Source organism: Adiantum capillus-veneris, chromosome 23 (assembly GCF_014529385.1).
Source record: "Adiantum capillus-veneris isolate H3 chromosome 23, ASM1452938v2, whole genome shotgun sequence".
NCBI classification, from domain to species: Eukaryota; Viridiplantae; Streptophyta; class Polypodiopsida; order Polypodiales; family Pteridaceae; genus Adiantum; species Adiantum capillus-veneris.
The window spans coordinates 45,474,787-45,491,694 of NC_140953.1; the positions used below are offsets into that span (position 1 = coordinate 45,474,787).

The 16,908-nt window shown below is 40.1% G+C and overlaps 1 protein-coding gene across 1 annotated transcript; it reads left to right on the plus strand.

Moving 5' to 3' along the window:
- The first annotated feature begins 14,963 nt into the window (after positions 1-14,963).
- Positions 14,964-16,383, plus strand: LOC147427730 (uncharacterized). The gene is made up of 3 exons (XM_086496768.1): positions 14,964-15,185; positions 15,547-15,897; positions 16,036-16,383. Exons 1-3 carry the CDS (start codon positions 14,964-14,966, stop codon positions 16,381-16,383), a joined length of 921 nt encoding a protein of 306 aa, XP_086352894.1.
- Positions 16,384-16,908: the final 525 nt, after the last annotated feature.

Consider the following 16,908-nt stretch of genomic DNA (forward strand, 5'->3'; position numbering starts at 1 on the left):
AGTCCATCTATAGTAATGGTAGAAGGAGATTGGTATAATTCACATCCACCACCAATGGAAGAACCTGTAACTTATACTCCACCAAAGCTTGCACCAATGTATTACGTGGCTAATCAAGGTGTTAGATCTCCTATGGTAAGACCCATGATCAAGCCAAAAACTGAAAACTCTCATAATTGTGGTTCAGATGATCATTGAAAGAATGAATGCCAAGAGTCTGAAAAAAAATTCAAGCCAGTTGAAGCGTATTGCATCCAATGTTGCAAAAAGGGAGGACACTTCCCAGAGAATTGTCCTAAAAATCCTTTAAACAAGGGTAAAACAGTAGTGAACGTCGTCCAAGTGATACCTAGTAGCTCATCTGAGAGCGAACCGATTGTTCAAATCAAAGTAACCACCAGAGCCCAGGCTAAGAAAAAGAAACATAACTCCTCTGATGATTCAAAGAATACAAAAATTTCCTCTCATAAGACCAAAAGAAGCAGAAACAAAAGGTATGAGATGAGAAAACAGAAACAACGTGCTGAAATCAAGGAGAAAGCAAAGACGCTATTCCAGGAAAAGGTAAAAGAAACTAGAAGCGAAATCAAAGAAACCACCATGGAATCTCGAGGATCAATTTTGGTTGATAAAATTTTTGAGCCTATTAATGCAGTATTGGAAGCTTACTAAGCAGGACTTAAAGCATGCCAAAACATGGAAAACAAATGGAAGAACTATCCTTCTCCAGACATGGAATCAGCTAAGCTTGAAGCTTATCAAAATTTGGTAAGAATCACGCGAGAGATGCTAAAAAAACAAAAACCCAAGCTCGAAAGTATGGCAAAAGCTGAGGAGCTTGTGAGTAAGAGACTGTTGGGTATGCAAGCTCGGATTCCATAGTGTCTACGCCCGTGAGAACAAGTCTCAAGGCATGCAGCTATAGACCATCAGTTAGTGCAGTTTGCATGAGTAAAGGTGTGGTTGATATCACATTTCAAAAACTATGTAAAGACTTCTTTTTAATGGAATTAGTAGTAGTAGCGTGTTCTCTTTTCTGCAAACTGTGTTGACTTCTTCCTCTCTCTCTCTCCCTCTCTCTCTCTCTCTCTCTCTCTCTCATCTTTCTCTGCACCACCATGGCTCCATAGCCCAAGACCTAACAACTGGTATCAGAGCCCTACCGGCCTCGGCTCTCGGCTCTCGGCTCTCGGCTCTCGACTCAAGCTCATGGGTACAACCGCCTGCAGAGGGGATTATGAAACTGCCACGTGCATGATTTCGGCCACAACCAGTTGCAACAGCTTCGCCCTGGTCTTGTGGTGATTTTTTGACACATAAGCGCTCCCTAGTTCGGCCTTCTCCGCCTGCTGCAAGCGATAATCATCCACGCCATCGCTGTGTTTGTCTGCTGCAAAAAAATCATCTTTTTGTGTTTTATTGTGATTCACATTACAGTGACCACCAAGTTGGTCCTAAGGTTTTACACAACCGGGATTCCCACCCTTGCAAAACCCTCGCAAAATCTTTCGTGCTACAATTCTTGCAATATGTGCTCGTGTTTCGGTGTGCTAGGACTACAACATTTTACTAGTGTGCAAAATTTCCAGAAATTCAATTGTTATCAAAGTTGCTTCCCGGAAATTCGATTGCTGCAAATTGACTCTTGAATTAAAGTCAATTGTTTCCGACTCTTTGACGGACATTACTTACCTTCTCCAGTATACAGCTATCCTTTGCATATCAAATATGGCATCAAAAGTCGACAAGTTCAATGGATCCGGCTTTCACACTTGGCAGATCAAAGTTAATGGCTATTTGATACGCAAAAATCTATGGAACGTGGTCAAGCCTCTCGCAGCCGACGAATTTGGAACATCCGCTGCAGTTACAAGGGCATTATTTTTTGAGCTACAAAGGAAAGACGAACAAGCTTTTGGTATGTTTCTAACCTCCTTAGAAGACGATTTTATTCATTATTTGGACGATGTTGATTCTTCAAGTGCTGCCTGGATAGAGTTAGAGAAGCTTTTCGGTGCCAAAGCTAAATATTCAAAAATGAGTTTAAAAATGGACTTATATTCCATCCGCATGCGTGAAGATGAAAACATTGCAGCTTTAGGTAATAGACTGAAGAGTATTAAAACTCAACTTGTTTATGTCGAAGCTCCAGTACCAAAAGAAGATCTCATAGCCATTTTGTTAAAAAGTTTGACTGAGAAATTTCATCAGATTGTTACTGTTTTAAAAGAGAAAGATCCGCTGCCCTCCTTGGATGGTATCATCAATTCATTGCAGGAAGAAGAACGCAGGGTACCTAGTACCAATTGTACTATTTTTCCCAGTGCATATACAATCTCGAATGCCGTATCCCCCACCAGTTCTTCTGATACTTCTAGTGCATATGCAGTCACTAAATGTGCTGCTACAGCAGCTTCATCTCGACCATTCAATCGAACCAGATCTTGTGCCATTTGTGGATGCAACAATCATAAGACGAAAGACTGTTTCAAGAAGAATCCTTGTGTTCACTGTGGTAAAACAAATCATCCGTCAAATAGGTGCTTTCAAAAGGGTAAAAATCAAATTCATGTAGTCGAGGGAGACACTGAATCTCCAATATATTCTGTTGACGAGGAAGTTTTTTAGATCAACTCTTTTCATGTTGTTTAGTCAAAGTAAATTGTACGGGCTATAGGCACTGCCACCCATGAGTGGTAAGACCTCCCAATTTATTAGTTTTTGTTCTCAAGTCCTATTTTTGTCCTACTTCTCATGAGGTTACTAGGTACACCTTAAACCCAAGGTTTGGCAGTGAACCAAAAACTCCATTTTTGGTAGCTAATTTTTTGACCTACACCTTATCTGTTCAAGGGGAGGTTTCCTATCATAACACCAGGTTATGGATACACCAGAAATCCTTGGTTGTGAAAAAACCTAAAACTCACAGTTGACGAGTACACCAAAAACTCGAGGTATCATGAGAGGGTCTGTCTAGTTCGGGCTTGAGGGGGGGATTGTTGGGTATGCAAACCCGGATTCCATAGTGTCTACGACCGTGAGAACAAGTCTCAATGCATGCAGCTATAGACCATCAGTTAGTGGAGTTTGCATGAGTAAAAGGTGTGGTTGATATCACCTTTCAAAAACTATGTAAAGACTTCTTTTTAATGGAATTAGTAGTAGTAGCGTGTTCTCTTTTCTGCAAACTGTGTAGAATTCTTCTCTCTCTCTCTCTCTCTCTCTCTCTCTCTCTCTCTCTCTCTCTCTCTCTCTCTCTCTCTCTCTCTCTCTCGTCTTTCTCTACACCACCATGGCTCCATAGCCCAAGACCTAACATAGACAATAAAGAAAAATCCGAAGTGGTGGTAGAATCCCACCTTGAAACAAAAGATCCAAAACTTTTGGTTCCGGACAGCGAAGATGCCTTAAGACAGAATTCCATTCGTAGAAGAAGACTGGCCAGGACACTCATGGAAAAACGTTAGAGAGATTAATGATGGGAGCCTAACTCTAAAGTCAGCTCCTATAGAGGAAGTTTTGTTAGACAATCTACCTTCTAATATGGATATGGATGTATGATCCTTGTATGGGGATTGCGGATCTGAAGTTTCATGAATGTCTAAACCATTGACCTTGAGAACATTATCCTCTTACTTGAAAGATAACGAAGATGAATCCATAGTGTGTTAAACCACTCAAGTAAAAAGAGCGGAACAGACCCTAGAAGTAGACAAACATTCATTCAATCATGTCTACACCCATCCAATGCACTCTTACTTTAGGAGAACTATTAAAAATGAGACCATATTTACAGAATGATCTACAATTTTTTTTAGAGAAGGTGGGAATAACATGGCTAATCGCAAAAAAATTGGAAAAACTTAAACACGACATGGATAACAAAGAGATTAGATCTATTCCAATGAACAAAGTTGGAGAATACTACGAAGGGGAAGAAGAAAACACGACCCTTTCGGTGACGTATAATGATGTAGAAACCATGGAAATATTGGATAGTGGGGCAGGCATAGCCATAGCCACAAAAGCAGTATGGGAATCCTGGGGACAACTAGCCATTAGACAAACTCGAACGAAATTGCAATTGGTTGATGGACACATTGAAAGACCTTTAGGACTGCTTGAAAAAGTGAGAGTTAATTCTTGTGGGATTGAATATCAACACACTTTTGCCATAGTAGACTTTGGAAAGAAATTCAATTACGAAATCATATTGGGAAGACCTTTCATGCGACATGTACAACTTATCCAAGATTGGGGAAACAACTATTTGTACTTGAAGCAAGTGGGATCAATAACAAGGGTCAATCTAAAAGATCACACTTATAGAGATGTCATGAAAACGCCTATACAAGAATTCGATTCAGTGTCTTCGGCTAAAAATAAGCTTCCATCTTGGCTGAACAAAGACACTCCTATTTGGATGTGCGGAGCTTCAGAAAACGAGAGCTTAAAACGAGAAGAATGTATCTTAGAAATGGATTGCACAGATGAAGCCTATGTACCTGAACCCTTTCCAGAGCATTCGTTTGAGCCATTTGAATGGACTCAAATTTTAGAAACAATGGATGTATGTGTAAATACGTCTATGCCTACTCAATTTTTCAATGAGGATGGCTGTGACATAATTCCCATACAAATGATTTCAACCCTTCACATTGAAGAAGAAATTCAAAAATCCAAGGACTTGATGAAAGCTCAACAAGTCTTTTCAGACCTTTACTATGATACAACAGATGAATCAGAAGAACATTCAGCTATCTCAGATGATTTGGGGTCGGAAAAAAAACATGTGAGAGCTACACTGCTCATAAAAGGAGGGAAGGAAAAGTTTTTTGACTTTCCAAACCAAAAAACAAGAAGACAAAAATGGTATAGTCGAAAAAGAGACACCAGAATCGTGAAAGCTAGACCTATGCCATCAGTCTCCAGTAGAACACAGTTCCTGATGCAGATGATTGTGTCAAGGACAAAATCACTGGTAGATATCCTTTAAACGAATAACATGAAATGACAAAAACATTGAGAAAAACGACAAAAGAAACTCAAAAAAAGCCTAAAAACCAAGACAAGGATTCAACCATGACACGAGTTGAGCGGAAAAAGAAGTATCAAGAGTTGAAAAAAGCTCTAAAGGAGATATATACGACAGAAATGGAAACCACTGAAGAGGATGGTAAAAATGTAATGAGTGTTCCATCCCATTACAAGAAATATACTCTCCAAGATTGAAAAATCATATTCGAACAACCTGTTAGAGAACTACAAAAACAGGGCGAGTCCTATGAAGGACCTAAAAATGCAAAAAAAGTAGATCTAGCCGAACCAGGAGAAGAGCCTAGATGTGCATACATTGCAAATGACATGAGAGAAGAGGAAGAAGAGCTTTTGTTAAGCTTACTGAAAGAATACCGAGATATCTCTGCTTGGTCATATAAGGATCTCAAGGGTATTGATCTAGAAATCTATCAACATACCATACCTATGAGAGACGATGCGAAACCAAGTGGACAAAGACCATACACATATAATGAGACATTTTCTAGAGAGATTTAAGAAGAGATTGAAAAGATAAAGGAGGCCGAATTCATTTATGAAATTGAACACGCACTTTGGGTTTCTCCAATTGTGGTAGTACCCAAGAAAAATGGAAAATTGCGAGTGTGTGTCAATCTCAAGAAAATGCAGCTACCATTAGAGACAACTTTCCTCTTCCAATCACTGAGCATGTTTTAGAACGAGTTGCAGGTAAAGAAGCTTACAGATTTTTAGATGGCTTTTGAGGATACAATCAACTTTTGGTTGACCCCAAGGATCAATTTAAAACTAGCTTTGCAACTGAATGGGGTATTTTTGCCTATCGGGTTATGCCTTTTGGGTTAACTAATGCTCCTGCTACCTTCCAAAGACTGATGAGCCATGCTTTTAAAGAATATCTTAGGAATTTCTTGGAGGTATATATGGATGATCTATCCGTACATTCATCAATCTGGGCTGATCATTTTGAACACCTCAAAAAGGTGTTCGAAAACTGTAGACTTTATAGGATTTGCTTAAATCCTGAAAAGTGCACATTTATGGGTAGACAAGGAAAAATTCTTAGATATATAGTGTCTAAAAATGGCATAGCTACTGATATGGATAAAATTCATGTTATTGCTGATTTTCCTAGACCGACAACAGTCAAGGGGGTTCAAGCCTTCATGGGACATTGTGGCTATTACAGACAGTTCATTTACATGTACGCTATAATTGCAAAACCCATGTATACCTTGATTACACACTTTGAATGGACTGAGACATGTGAAGAATCCTTCATGAAGCTTAAGCAAGCTCTCACTTCAGCTCCAATATTGAAAGCACCAGATTGGAATAAGATATTCCACATAAATGTAGATGCTTCCAATTTTTCCATTGGGTATATACTAGCAACCAGGAGACGAGAAAATTGATTTTCCTATTTCTTATGCTAGTCGACAATTGAACATGGCGGAAAAGAATTATACCACCACCAAAAGGGAAGGATTAGGAATGATCTATGCCGTAAAAAAGTATAGACATTACCTATTAGCAAACAAATTTGTATTCTTTGTGGACCACCAAGCCTTATTGTATTTGGTCAATAAGCCATGCAACACAGGAAGAAAAGTGAGATGGTTCATTATTCTTCTAGAATTTGATTTAATTGTAGTTGTGAAATAGGGCACCACTTATCAAAGAGCAGATCATTTGTCAAGGATTGTTTCAGGGGAACCACCTAAACGAGTAGACGATGATTTACCAGATGCATATTTGTTCTCCGTTGGAATAATACCTCGATGGTCGGAAAATATGGTATCATTGATGACCATAGCTCAAGTGGATTCACAAATACCACTTCCTATTATGATTGGATTAATTGAGCAATTGGCTATGTATCAGTTACTAGCTGGTAGGCTATACAAAAGAAATCAAGATGGAATATTGTTTTTATATATTAATCCTAAGGAGAAAACCCAATACCTAAGTCAATCACATATTACCATAGTAGGACTTCACTTTGCAGAAGACCAAACTATGCAAAGGATCTTGAGACTTGGAGTATATTGGCCAGTTATGAGGAGAGATGTTCATTCTTTTGTGAAAGATTGTCCTCAATGTCAAAAACAAACACCCATACCTCATGTAACATTGTTCCAAATGTCACCTGTTCCTAAGTGGAGTAACTATCTAGTTACTTACTTATCGAGCAGAACATTTCCTGAGGATATGAGCAAACGTCGTCAAAAAGCAATTGAAACTGAAGCAAGAGACTATTCTCTTATTGGAAACCAATTGTATAGGAGAGGTAAGGATCAATACTTGCGTCTTTGTGCAAATGAAAACGAATACATTACTATTATAGAACAAGCACATGCTGGATTAGTTAGAGGTCACTTTTCTAGTGAGACCACTGCAAGAGAGATCTTAATGGCAGGCATATGGTAGCTAGCACTTTTTGCAAATGCCAAAGAATATGTTCAAAGGTGTGATGCTTGTCAACGAGAAAAAATGCCAACCCGTGTAGATAGCATGCCCTTAAGACCAAGGATGGGGGCTAGAGATTTCGCAAAATGGGGTATAGATTTTGTTGGGCCAATACATCCACCTGCTTATAGAACCCAAGCTCAATATACCATTGTAGCTACGGACTATTTGACCAAGTGGGCCGAGGCTAAAGCAACCCAAAAGAATGATGCCAGAACCACTGCCGCATTCTTATATGAGTATGTGTTCACAAGATATGGACTGCCAATAGAAACTGTCAGTGATAGGGGAACTCATTTCCTCAATGAGGTAATCAAGTATCTGCTTAATGAATTTATGGTCATCCATAACAAACTTGCTCCCTATCACCCACAAGCAAGCGGGAAAGCTGAGCATACAAATAAAATTCTTATCTCGGTTTTGACTAAAGTGGTTAGTTCAGGAAGGACAAATTGGAAAATTAATCTCCATGCAGCTCTATGGGCCTATCGAGTTTCATTCAAAACAGCTTTAAATGCTACACCCTCTAACCTTGTTTATGGTCTTGATGCCATATTGCCAATAGAATTTCTATTGCCGACACGAAGGGTAGCTAAGAATCTTGAGTGGACTGGACATGAATTGTCAGAAAGACTTGAATATTTAGAAAAGATATATGAGCAAAGGGTAACTGCTGTAGCTCACATCTATGCACAAAAGCAGAAACAAAAACAGTTTTTGGATTCCCATCTAATTATAAAAATCTTCAAAAATGGGGACTTGTTGGTTTTAGTCTATTCCCTTAAGCAACACATTTCCAAGTTTAAGAAAAAGGGAAACGGACTGTTTATCATTGAAGATGTATCTCCAAGTGGAGCTGTTAAGTTGTCCACCCTAGATGATGAACCAATGGCTAATTGGATTAGTGGATGTCGATTAAAGAAGTACAATTTTTCACTACCCAATGAATTGCTAGAAAGAATGCATATAGCTAAGCAAAGAAAGATAAAATGACAACAGGTTATTGATGAAGCCCAAGAGGAAGCTCGGTTTCAAGTACTCAAAAGGAAAGCTGCTCTTAAGAATTTCCATCAACACTCTGGAAATAGATGACCAATAATGGGAATTGCAGAAAGATGCAGTGTCAACAGATGATGAATGGTTGGATGGAATGGACCTTCGCATCAAAGTACAACTCAACAATCATAGCACAAATGCATTGGTCGATACAAGAGCTCGAGTAAATGCAGTCAATTATTCCACATACAAGAAATCAACAAGTCAGTCATTGACAGCCGGAATAGCGACTATCAAGGGATGCAACAAGAACCCAACACCAACATTGGGAGTAGTCAACTTAAATGTGATAGTACATGGATTTTCATATCCTCATCAGTTTGTATGCTTACCAGATGAACACATGAATGAGAAAATGGTTTTTGGAATCCCATGGATGCGGACTTACAAGGCAGTGCCAGATTGGGATACCAATCAACTCAAGCTATCACCTAAAGGTGGACAACTCATTGTTCCAATTGCACCAAGAAAAGAGGAATGGAAAGGAGGTTATCAGTAGAGCAAACCATGAAGCAAAAAATATTCTCCATCCTATTGACAAGCAAATGCTACAAGTAGCATGCAAGGAGTCAGGCAAATTTGGGTACCAAAAGCACAGCTTAAGGACAAGCCGATTCAAATCTGGGTACCCAAACATCATCAACAGTACCAAAGACGGTTCCAAGGTTCAAAACACACAGACGAGTATCTCCGACCAAGTAACCTAACACGAAATGGATATGGAAGAAAAAGGAGCACTTATCTTCTCCACAAACTGTAAAATAGATCAAGCAATGGAGAGTTAAGACTCAGAAGACTCAACAACACCATTCTGACCAAAGCAAACCAAGATATCAATGGCGGATAAAAGCTCGACAACAGTCACAAGTGATACCAACAGCTCAGAAAATCAGTGTGCTAAAGCATCCTGATGGTACAATCAAACAAAGAGCACACAAACTACAAGATTTTCTCTTTGGAAGACTGCATCAGAAAACCTCGATATCAAAAACCCTTGAGTTAATTACTCAAGATCCAACTCTTGCACAACATAATGGTTTTAATTACATTGATCTTCAAAGCATGGTAGATCCAACCAAGGCTATGTATAGACACAATTGTTCAACCCATGCACAGAGTCGTCCCGGAGTACGCCATCTAGGAGGGGTGGCAGGGCACTAAGTAATTAAGGGTAATGTTTGAAGAGAGAGAAAAAGTTTGATGTTAACGTGTGATTTTTGCAAAATTACCAAGTAATGCCCTTATAAATCATCAACAAGGAAAATTTAACTGATAATATCTTCCCGATGAGTGTCAATAGTGTATATACTATCAGAAAATCATAAAAAAATAGTCCTTTAGGGTGATTTTTCATCATTTTTCTTGATATTGAGACTTAAAATGAAGAAATCCAACAAAAAACAATAAATTTGTGTTTCTTGATGTATATTATTAATTATTGGATTTTACTTTACTTTTTAGCATATTTTGTTATTTTCTTTGATTTTTTTCAATAAACAGGTCAAAAATTAATAATAAATAGCAAATGAGCTCAGATAGAAAAACTGAAGATACGTTGATGATTAGAAGGACAAGGCGACAGACCAAAAAATTTCAATCAAATCGGCAGATGGAAGCGGGAAGCCTAAATTAGGCGGCCAGACGGACTCTTGCAGAATTCTTGCAGAATGAGCTACAGGAATCCGATTGGGAAAATCTTTGACTCTAACGTAGATTTCACGGCCTATTAGGACTAACAGGGGAATTTTGGGAAAAATGGTTCGGGAAGTCCGAGTATAGATACCCAAGGTAGGCTAAAATCACCTCATTTCCACTTGTTGCCTTTGGAGAGAGAGCTTTTCGACCTTCTTCACGCGCATTTGCTGGAGTCCACAGTTGCTTGTTTTCAGTGCCATCTCACACAAGACATGAGGGTAAGTTCTATACTTATCAATGATACGGCCGGTAGCTAGTCTAAACCTCAGGAAAAGACCCTAGAATCCGAGCAGTGCACGAAGATCTACGACCAAAAATTCATCATAGCGGCCTATCAACTCAACCAAACCAGACGAGACTTGAACTGTAGCATGCCCCTAGATGATAGAACACTTCTATATCAACAGTTGACCATTCGGCAAGGATCGAGGGGGTCCCAAGTAGAAAATCTAGGTTTTTGGCAGATGCCAGAATTGGATTCTGACTCCACAGACAGCTTATGTACGGAATGTATGTGGTTGGTTTCATAAAATCAATCAAGCCAAGCCCTCAGAAAGCAGAAAACAACTCGAAAGCTACAAAGCGTCAAATTTGACATACGAGGTCAAACTGACTCCAAATGGGCCAAAATTGGATGAGTTGCTTCAGGACTATGCCATAAGGTCCACAAAACGAGTTTACAAATCCGATGAAGAAACTTCAAAGAGCTCTCATGACGCACATGGTAGTGAAAGCTTAGACAACAAGGAAAGAAGAGCCTACATTGAAGAGATGAAAAGAAAAGCAGTGGCCGCACAACAAGAAGAACCTCATCAGAAAAAGACGAGATTTGAAAGGGAAAAAGCAACCTATGAAAGAAGCCGCGAAGCTGCAGAGGAGGACCCTAAAAAGTGGGTGCCAAAGGAAATAAAGGGGCCGAGAACAAAGAACCCTACAAGGAAAGAGGCAGTGAAAGAATGTACTAGGAAGCGGAAGCATTGAAGCTAAAGGAAGCCCAAGAAGCTGAGAGAAAAGCTAGAGAAGATGCATTCGAGCAAGGGAGACAATTAGGAAAGACAACAACACAAGGAGAGACCCAGCAATCAAGAACAAAGTGATATGTCTCCTAGACCATCTTCACCTGCTACGAAACAACACGATCACCCCATGCCAAGCCCTCCACCATCACCGAAAGACAGACCCATAGAGGGTGAGTAAACTAAAGAAAACGAGCCTATACAGAAAGATGCAGCAGAATCTGCACAACAGGCAACAACCACTTCTCAGCAAGCTAAAGCAAAAGAACCAGAACCGCAAAGAGAAGCAAGCCTGAACCAAAGGAGGCCACAAGGTTTGAGCGAACAAAGGCAAAAGAATCAGACACCACACCGTCTACCACCACCCAACAGGAAACAGCCGAGGCATCCACGAAGCCTCAAGAAGACAAAGCAATAGAGACAAAAGAACTGCCTCAAGGGGAGGAACAAACCCGGTTGCTACCACAAATAGCCGCCACAACCCCACCAAAAGAATCACAAGAGCCTGCTGAAACATCAAGGTAGCTCAAAGACCTGAATATTGGCAGACAAATGATGAGGTGATTCTCCAAGTTAACAAATATGCAAAGCAGATGCAGGAAATGACAAAAAAATGCGACGAGCAGCACTTAGCTGTAGTGCTAAGGCTAGAGAGTTGGAAATGGTGATAGATGCTCTTCAAGGAGAACTAGAGGACATATTAAATGTCATCACCGATCTATAGAAACAAGTCCAAGAGTTGAAAGTTGAAGCTAAACAACACCAGCTAGCGAGAGAAAAGGAGCAAAAGGAAATGGAAGAGCTAGGAGAACTTCTCATGAAGTTAACAGATGCCTGCAAGACCAAAGACGAACAACTGACATAAGTTACCAACGAACTCTTAACTACAACTTTGTCAGTTCAAAAAATCCAAGTACAGTTAGATGTAGCAAACGCCTCATTACAATACTCAGATAAGAAGATCAACGATCAAGCAACCTTCTTGCGACAGATAAGAGAAAATCCCGCAGTTTCCTCGATCAAAGGTGAGGACGAAGTGTATAAAGCACTAGAGAAAAAGAATAAGGATCTCGAGCTAGAGAAATCACAACGCAGAGACCTTTCATTAATGTGGGTACAAAGAGAAGAAGAGCTGTTCAAGGAGATAGCCATTAGGAGAAATATGAACCTTGCATGGGCCTTGTAAGGAATCCTAATTTTTAGGGATTAAGGCTAATGTTGTGTGGGGTTTAGGGGGCAAGGACATTGAAGAAGGTAGTTTTGAGTAGGCTTTTCTAGCCTTTTTTTTGACAAATGTAGGATGTGGACCTAAAGGGTTACTTTCTCTCTCTAGCTTTTTTTAAAGTGAAGGAAGCATAGGGGTGTGTCCACATCAGCAAAAACGTGGGTCACAAAGAGTCAAAATTTGACTTTTTTTAAAAAAAATTCATTTTTACTTGTTTTTTACTTAAAACTCCCTCCCAACATATATACATATCCAAAAATCATTTTTTGACCCATTTTTAAACCCACAAGCTTAGAAAGTCCATTTTTTCAAAAATCTTTTCCCCTAAAAAGTAATAAACATTTTGTTCTCTCCTCCTCCTCCCTCCTCCCTCCTCCCTCCTCTCTCCCTCTCCATCTCCTCTCCCTCCCTGCCCCTACCTTCCTCCTCCTCCCCAATCTCTCCCTCCCTCCCCCCCCTCCCTCCTTCTCTCCTCCCATCTTCCTCAACCTCTCTACCCTTCCCCCTCTATCTTTTCATCATTTGCTTCCTCACGCAACAGCTTCCATGGTGCTCATGGACATCACAAATGGTTTGCTTCCACCACCACGTACTCCGCACACCAAAAGCATACATATTCTCTTACCCACGGCATTTGCACCGAAGACCACTAGTGAAGGTGATCAAAGGTCATCACAGGAACGTCGCATCGCTTGTGAGACCAATGTTGACATTTGGGTGGATGGCCATTTGTACCCTTACGATCCTATAAGCTGCTTCCATCCACCGTTTAATAGACTTTCCACATTTCTTCAATTTCTTGGGAGGGGAGAAGCAGGCTTGTTAGGCTATTGCAAGCGGTTGTGTATGGGTGCAGGTGCTTCTTTGCATATGTGGATGCACGAATGTCAAGCTCTTCACCTCAAGACGACGGCATTACAAGAGAGTGTTGCCTCTTCGGAGAGGGTAGTTAAAACTCTTGAACAACAAATACAAGAAAAGAAGTCCCACATCCAGAAGCTTACCAACACCATCACATACTTGAAAGAAACACCCCTTGGTGCAAGGGAATGCAAACGCACGTATTCATAAATTGAAACTCTTGCACATTCGGGAGGAGCATGCAAACGACGAGTTACAGCCACAAGGTGATTTGGTCTTTACTTGCATGATGCATTCTTACTTCACACTATTTTCTAACATTTATGTTTATTTGTTGCTAGAAACTTCATCCAGGCATGCGGTGGAACAAGCCAAGATGATCGAGTCAACCTTCTCACTAGTTTTCTCAATACCCAGGACGTGATTTCTATCTTACAATCACCTGGAGGTAAGCACATTAAGGATGCAGTCACCAAGGACCTTATGCGTAAATTAAGAAATGTGGTTAGTGATGATGACGTTGTTGCACGCATTTCTGACACCCAGTTTTTTGTAAATTTGTACATACGAACATGAATATTGATGTCAAAAGTGTGTGTGGGATATCATTTTGTGGGTCTTTTATCTTGCTTTAGCAAGCACATGTACATGCGCTGCAAGTCGCTAGTCTAGTGACAGCTGTCAGGCTACTGTAAGTGCCCGTGAGTGAGTTTTTTGGAGCGAGACTTGAATATAACTTAAACTCATGTACAAACTAAAAAAAGTTCAGCCAAACATCATAAATTTGTAGGTTTTAGCTCGTTGTGGCTTCTTGATGCTTTTGGATGCAGTTTTTTGCCCTCGACTAGCCTTCCTACGCGTAGTCGGGCCATGGCAGCTTGCTGTTCGCGCCAATTTTGCACATAGAGGTACATAGAATTGAAATTTGTGGTCTGCAGAGATTTTGTTGTAGAAAATGCAGAGAATTTTTGAGGCTTGAAAGAATTCCTTTTGGAGTTGTGGTTTGGGAGATACAGTCTATTTCCCACAGCGCACAGGATATGGCAGCTTGCAGGCAGTTTGGTGTATGGTAGATTGTGGAAGCTCTCTTGTTTGGAGATGTGTGTACACTTGAAAATTGGGTTTTTGAAGAGTTATTTGGTGAAGGTGAAAGCTCTTTCTCTCAAGTGCATTGGTCGGCGTGTGCTGTAAATCTATGCCAGGGCAAGTGCTTCCTAATTTTCATGGTGGTCTTTTGGGTGGGCGTGTGTTGCTAAATTCCCAAGAGATCACGTGTCTTTGAGTTGTGGTTTTGTTGAGTTTCTTTTGATACCGTTTGTGGTGCTGATCTTGTGTCTTCAACGCTCTTGGGAGACATTGCTATAGAGGTGCCCCTTGCTCTTGTTTTCCCAACAGTGTTTTGGTGCCCGCCACCGAGGAGTCCTTCAAGTTACCTTCAATCTTGATGGTGTAGACATAAAATTGCAGCCATGGTCAAGCTCAATGATGCCTTGTTGAGGATGAATGATGCGATGAAACAATTGAAGCTAAGCAGGCTAGAAGAGTTGGACATGCATTACATGATGTTTTGCTCTCTCAAGGAAGAGCTAGAGGTTCTTGAGGATATGGTTCTGGATGCAAAGGAAGAGAAGTTCTTGTTCATTGGTACCCTTCTAGGATGTTTGGGCATTGAAGTTGCTTGCATTGACTTTTTGGGTGTGAAAGGCATTGTTGATTTCTTGAAGCAAAAAAGATGGTTGGAAGATGTCAATCAGTCTTCTACTTCTTCATGCATTTCACACAAGAGCTCCTCTATCACTAGTGATGATTGTAGTAATGACGATGAGGTTGAGTCAGATGTAGAAGATGAGGTTCTCTCTCTTGATGATGTAGATATTAATGAGGAGTTTTGTGCAAGCAATATTGTGAAAGAAAAGACCTTGGAGTGCATGTATGACAAAGAGGGCAACGATATAGCTGATTTGGATGGTTGAAGCAAAAAGGATGGTTGGAAGATGTCAATCAGTCTTCTACTTCTTCATGCATTTCACACAAGAGCTCCTCTATCACTAGTGATGATTGTAGTAATGATTTGATTTCTTGAAGCAAAAAAGATGGTTGGAAGATGTCAATCAGTCTTCTACTTCTTCATGCATTTCACACAAGAGCTCCTCTATCACTAGTGATGATTGTAGTAATGATGATGAGGTTGAGTCAGATGTAGAAGATGAGGTTCTCTCTCTTGATGATGTAGATATTAATGAGGATTTTTGTGCAAGCAATATTGTGAAAGAAAAGACCTTGGAGTGCATGTATGACAAAGAGGGCAACGATATAGCTGATTTGGATGCATGTCTGAATGATTGTAAAGATGAGGACTTGTCTAGCTCTATGTGCTTGCGTTATATGCCTTTGGATGATTTTCATTGTGAGGTAGATGACATGCATATTGAGGTTATGGATGATCTTTTCTCTCCTCCATGTTATGAGTTGTTATGGTACCCTAATGAGTTGTGGGTATGTGGACCCATTTGGGATACTGAGATTAATGTTTGTGATGTTGATGATGCTATTGGTGACACTGAGTTGCCTGCTAGTTATGATTTTCATTGTGAGCAAGAGGATGGTTTGAGTGATGTGGATTGTGATGGTAGTCTTGATTGGGGCTTCGATGAACCACAAGTTGAGATGGATGAGGAGATGCAAGTTAGTGTGTGCCATGCATTGTCAAGGGTGAAGAAGCTTATGAAAACCTCACATGCATGTGTGGATGTTGAAGGGGATTGTAGCTTGGAAAGTTGGGACAACCATGATGACATAAATACAGTGAATGTTTTGTCTTGGCTTGATGTGAGTGATACATCTCATGATGGCGAGAATGTTTATCCATGGTATTTTGATTTGTATGACATGTATGTTGATGGTTGGAGCTCACTAGTGATTGATGATTGTTCTTATGACTTTGAAGGATTTCATTATGTGTGCATGATGGATGCAAGGGATAATACTTTTCCATTTGATCGTGGTAAGGGTATATGGTGCTGATTCCTTTGTACATGATGTATCTTTGTACATAAGCTTTTGCATAGTCTACTGCTGAGCACGAATGCTCTAGCAGACTGGGGGGTTGGAAAACTATGTTGGGCGCATTTCTGACACCCCTTTTTTTGTAAATTTGTACATACCGACATGAATCCCGATGTCAAAAGGGTGTGTGGGCTTTATTTTTGTGGATTTTTCAGTTTTCTTTAGCAAGCACATGTACATGCATTGCAAGTCGCTAGTCTAGTGACAGCTGTCGGGCTACTACAAGTGCCCGTGAGTGAGTTTTTTGAAGTGAGACTTGTATATAATCAAAAATCATGTACAAACTTAAAAAAGGTTCATTAAAATATCATAAATTTGCAGGTTTTGGGTCGTTGTGGCTTCTTGATGCTTTTGGATGCAGTTTTTTGCCCTCGACTAGCCTTCCTACGCGTAGTTGGGCCATGACAGCTTGCTATTCGCGCCAATTTTGCACATAGAGGTACATAGAATTGAAATTTGTGGTATGTAGAGATTTTGTTGTAG

What these genes read in the sequence shown, in the direction of transcription:
- LOC147427730 (XM_086496768.1), top strand. Translation starts at nt 14,964, where the DNA reads ATGGTTCTGGATGCAAAGGAAGAGAAGTTCTTGTTCATTGGTACCCTT. An exon ending in ATTGTAGTAATGACGATGAG is followed by an intron (nt 15,186 to 15,546) that starts GTTGAGTCAGAT and finishes AATGATGATGAG; the next exon opens with GTTGAGTCAGATGTAGAAGA. An exon ending in CTGAGATTAATGTTTGTGAT is followed by an intron (nt 15,898 to 16,035) that starts GTTGATGATGCT and finishes GAGATGGATGAG; the next exon opens with GAGATGCAAGTTAGTGTGTG.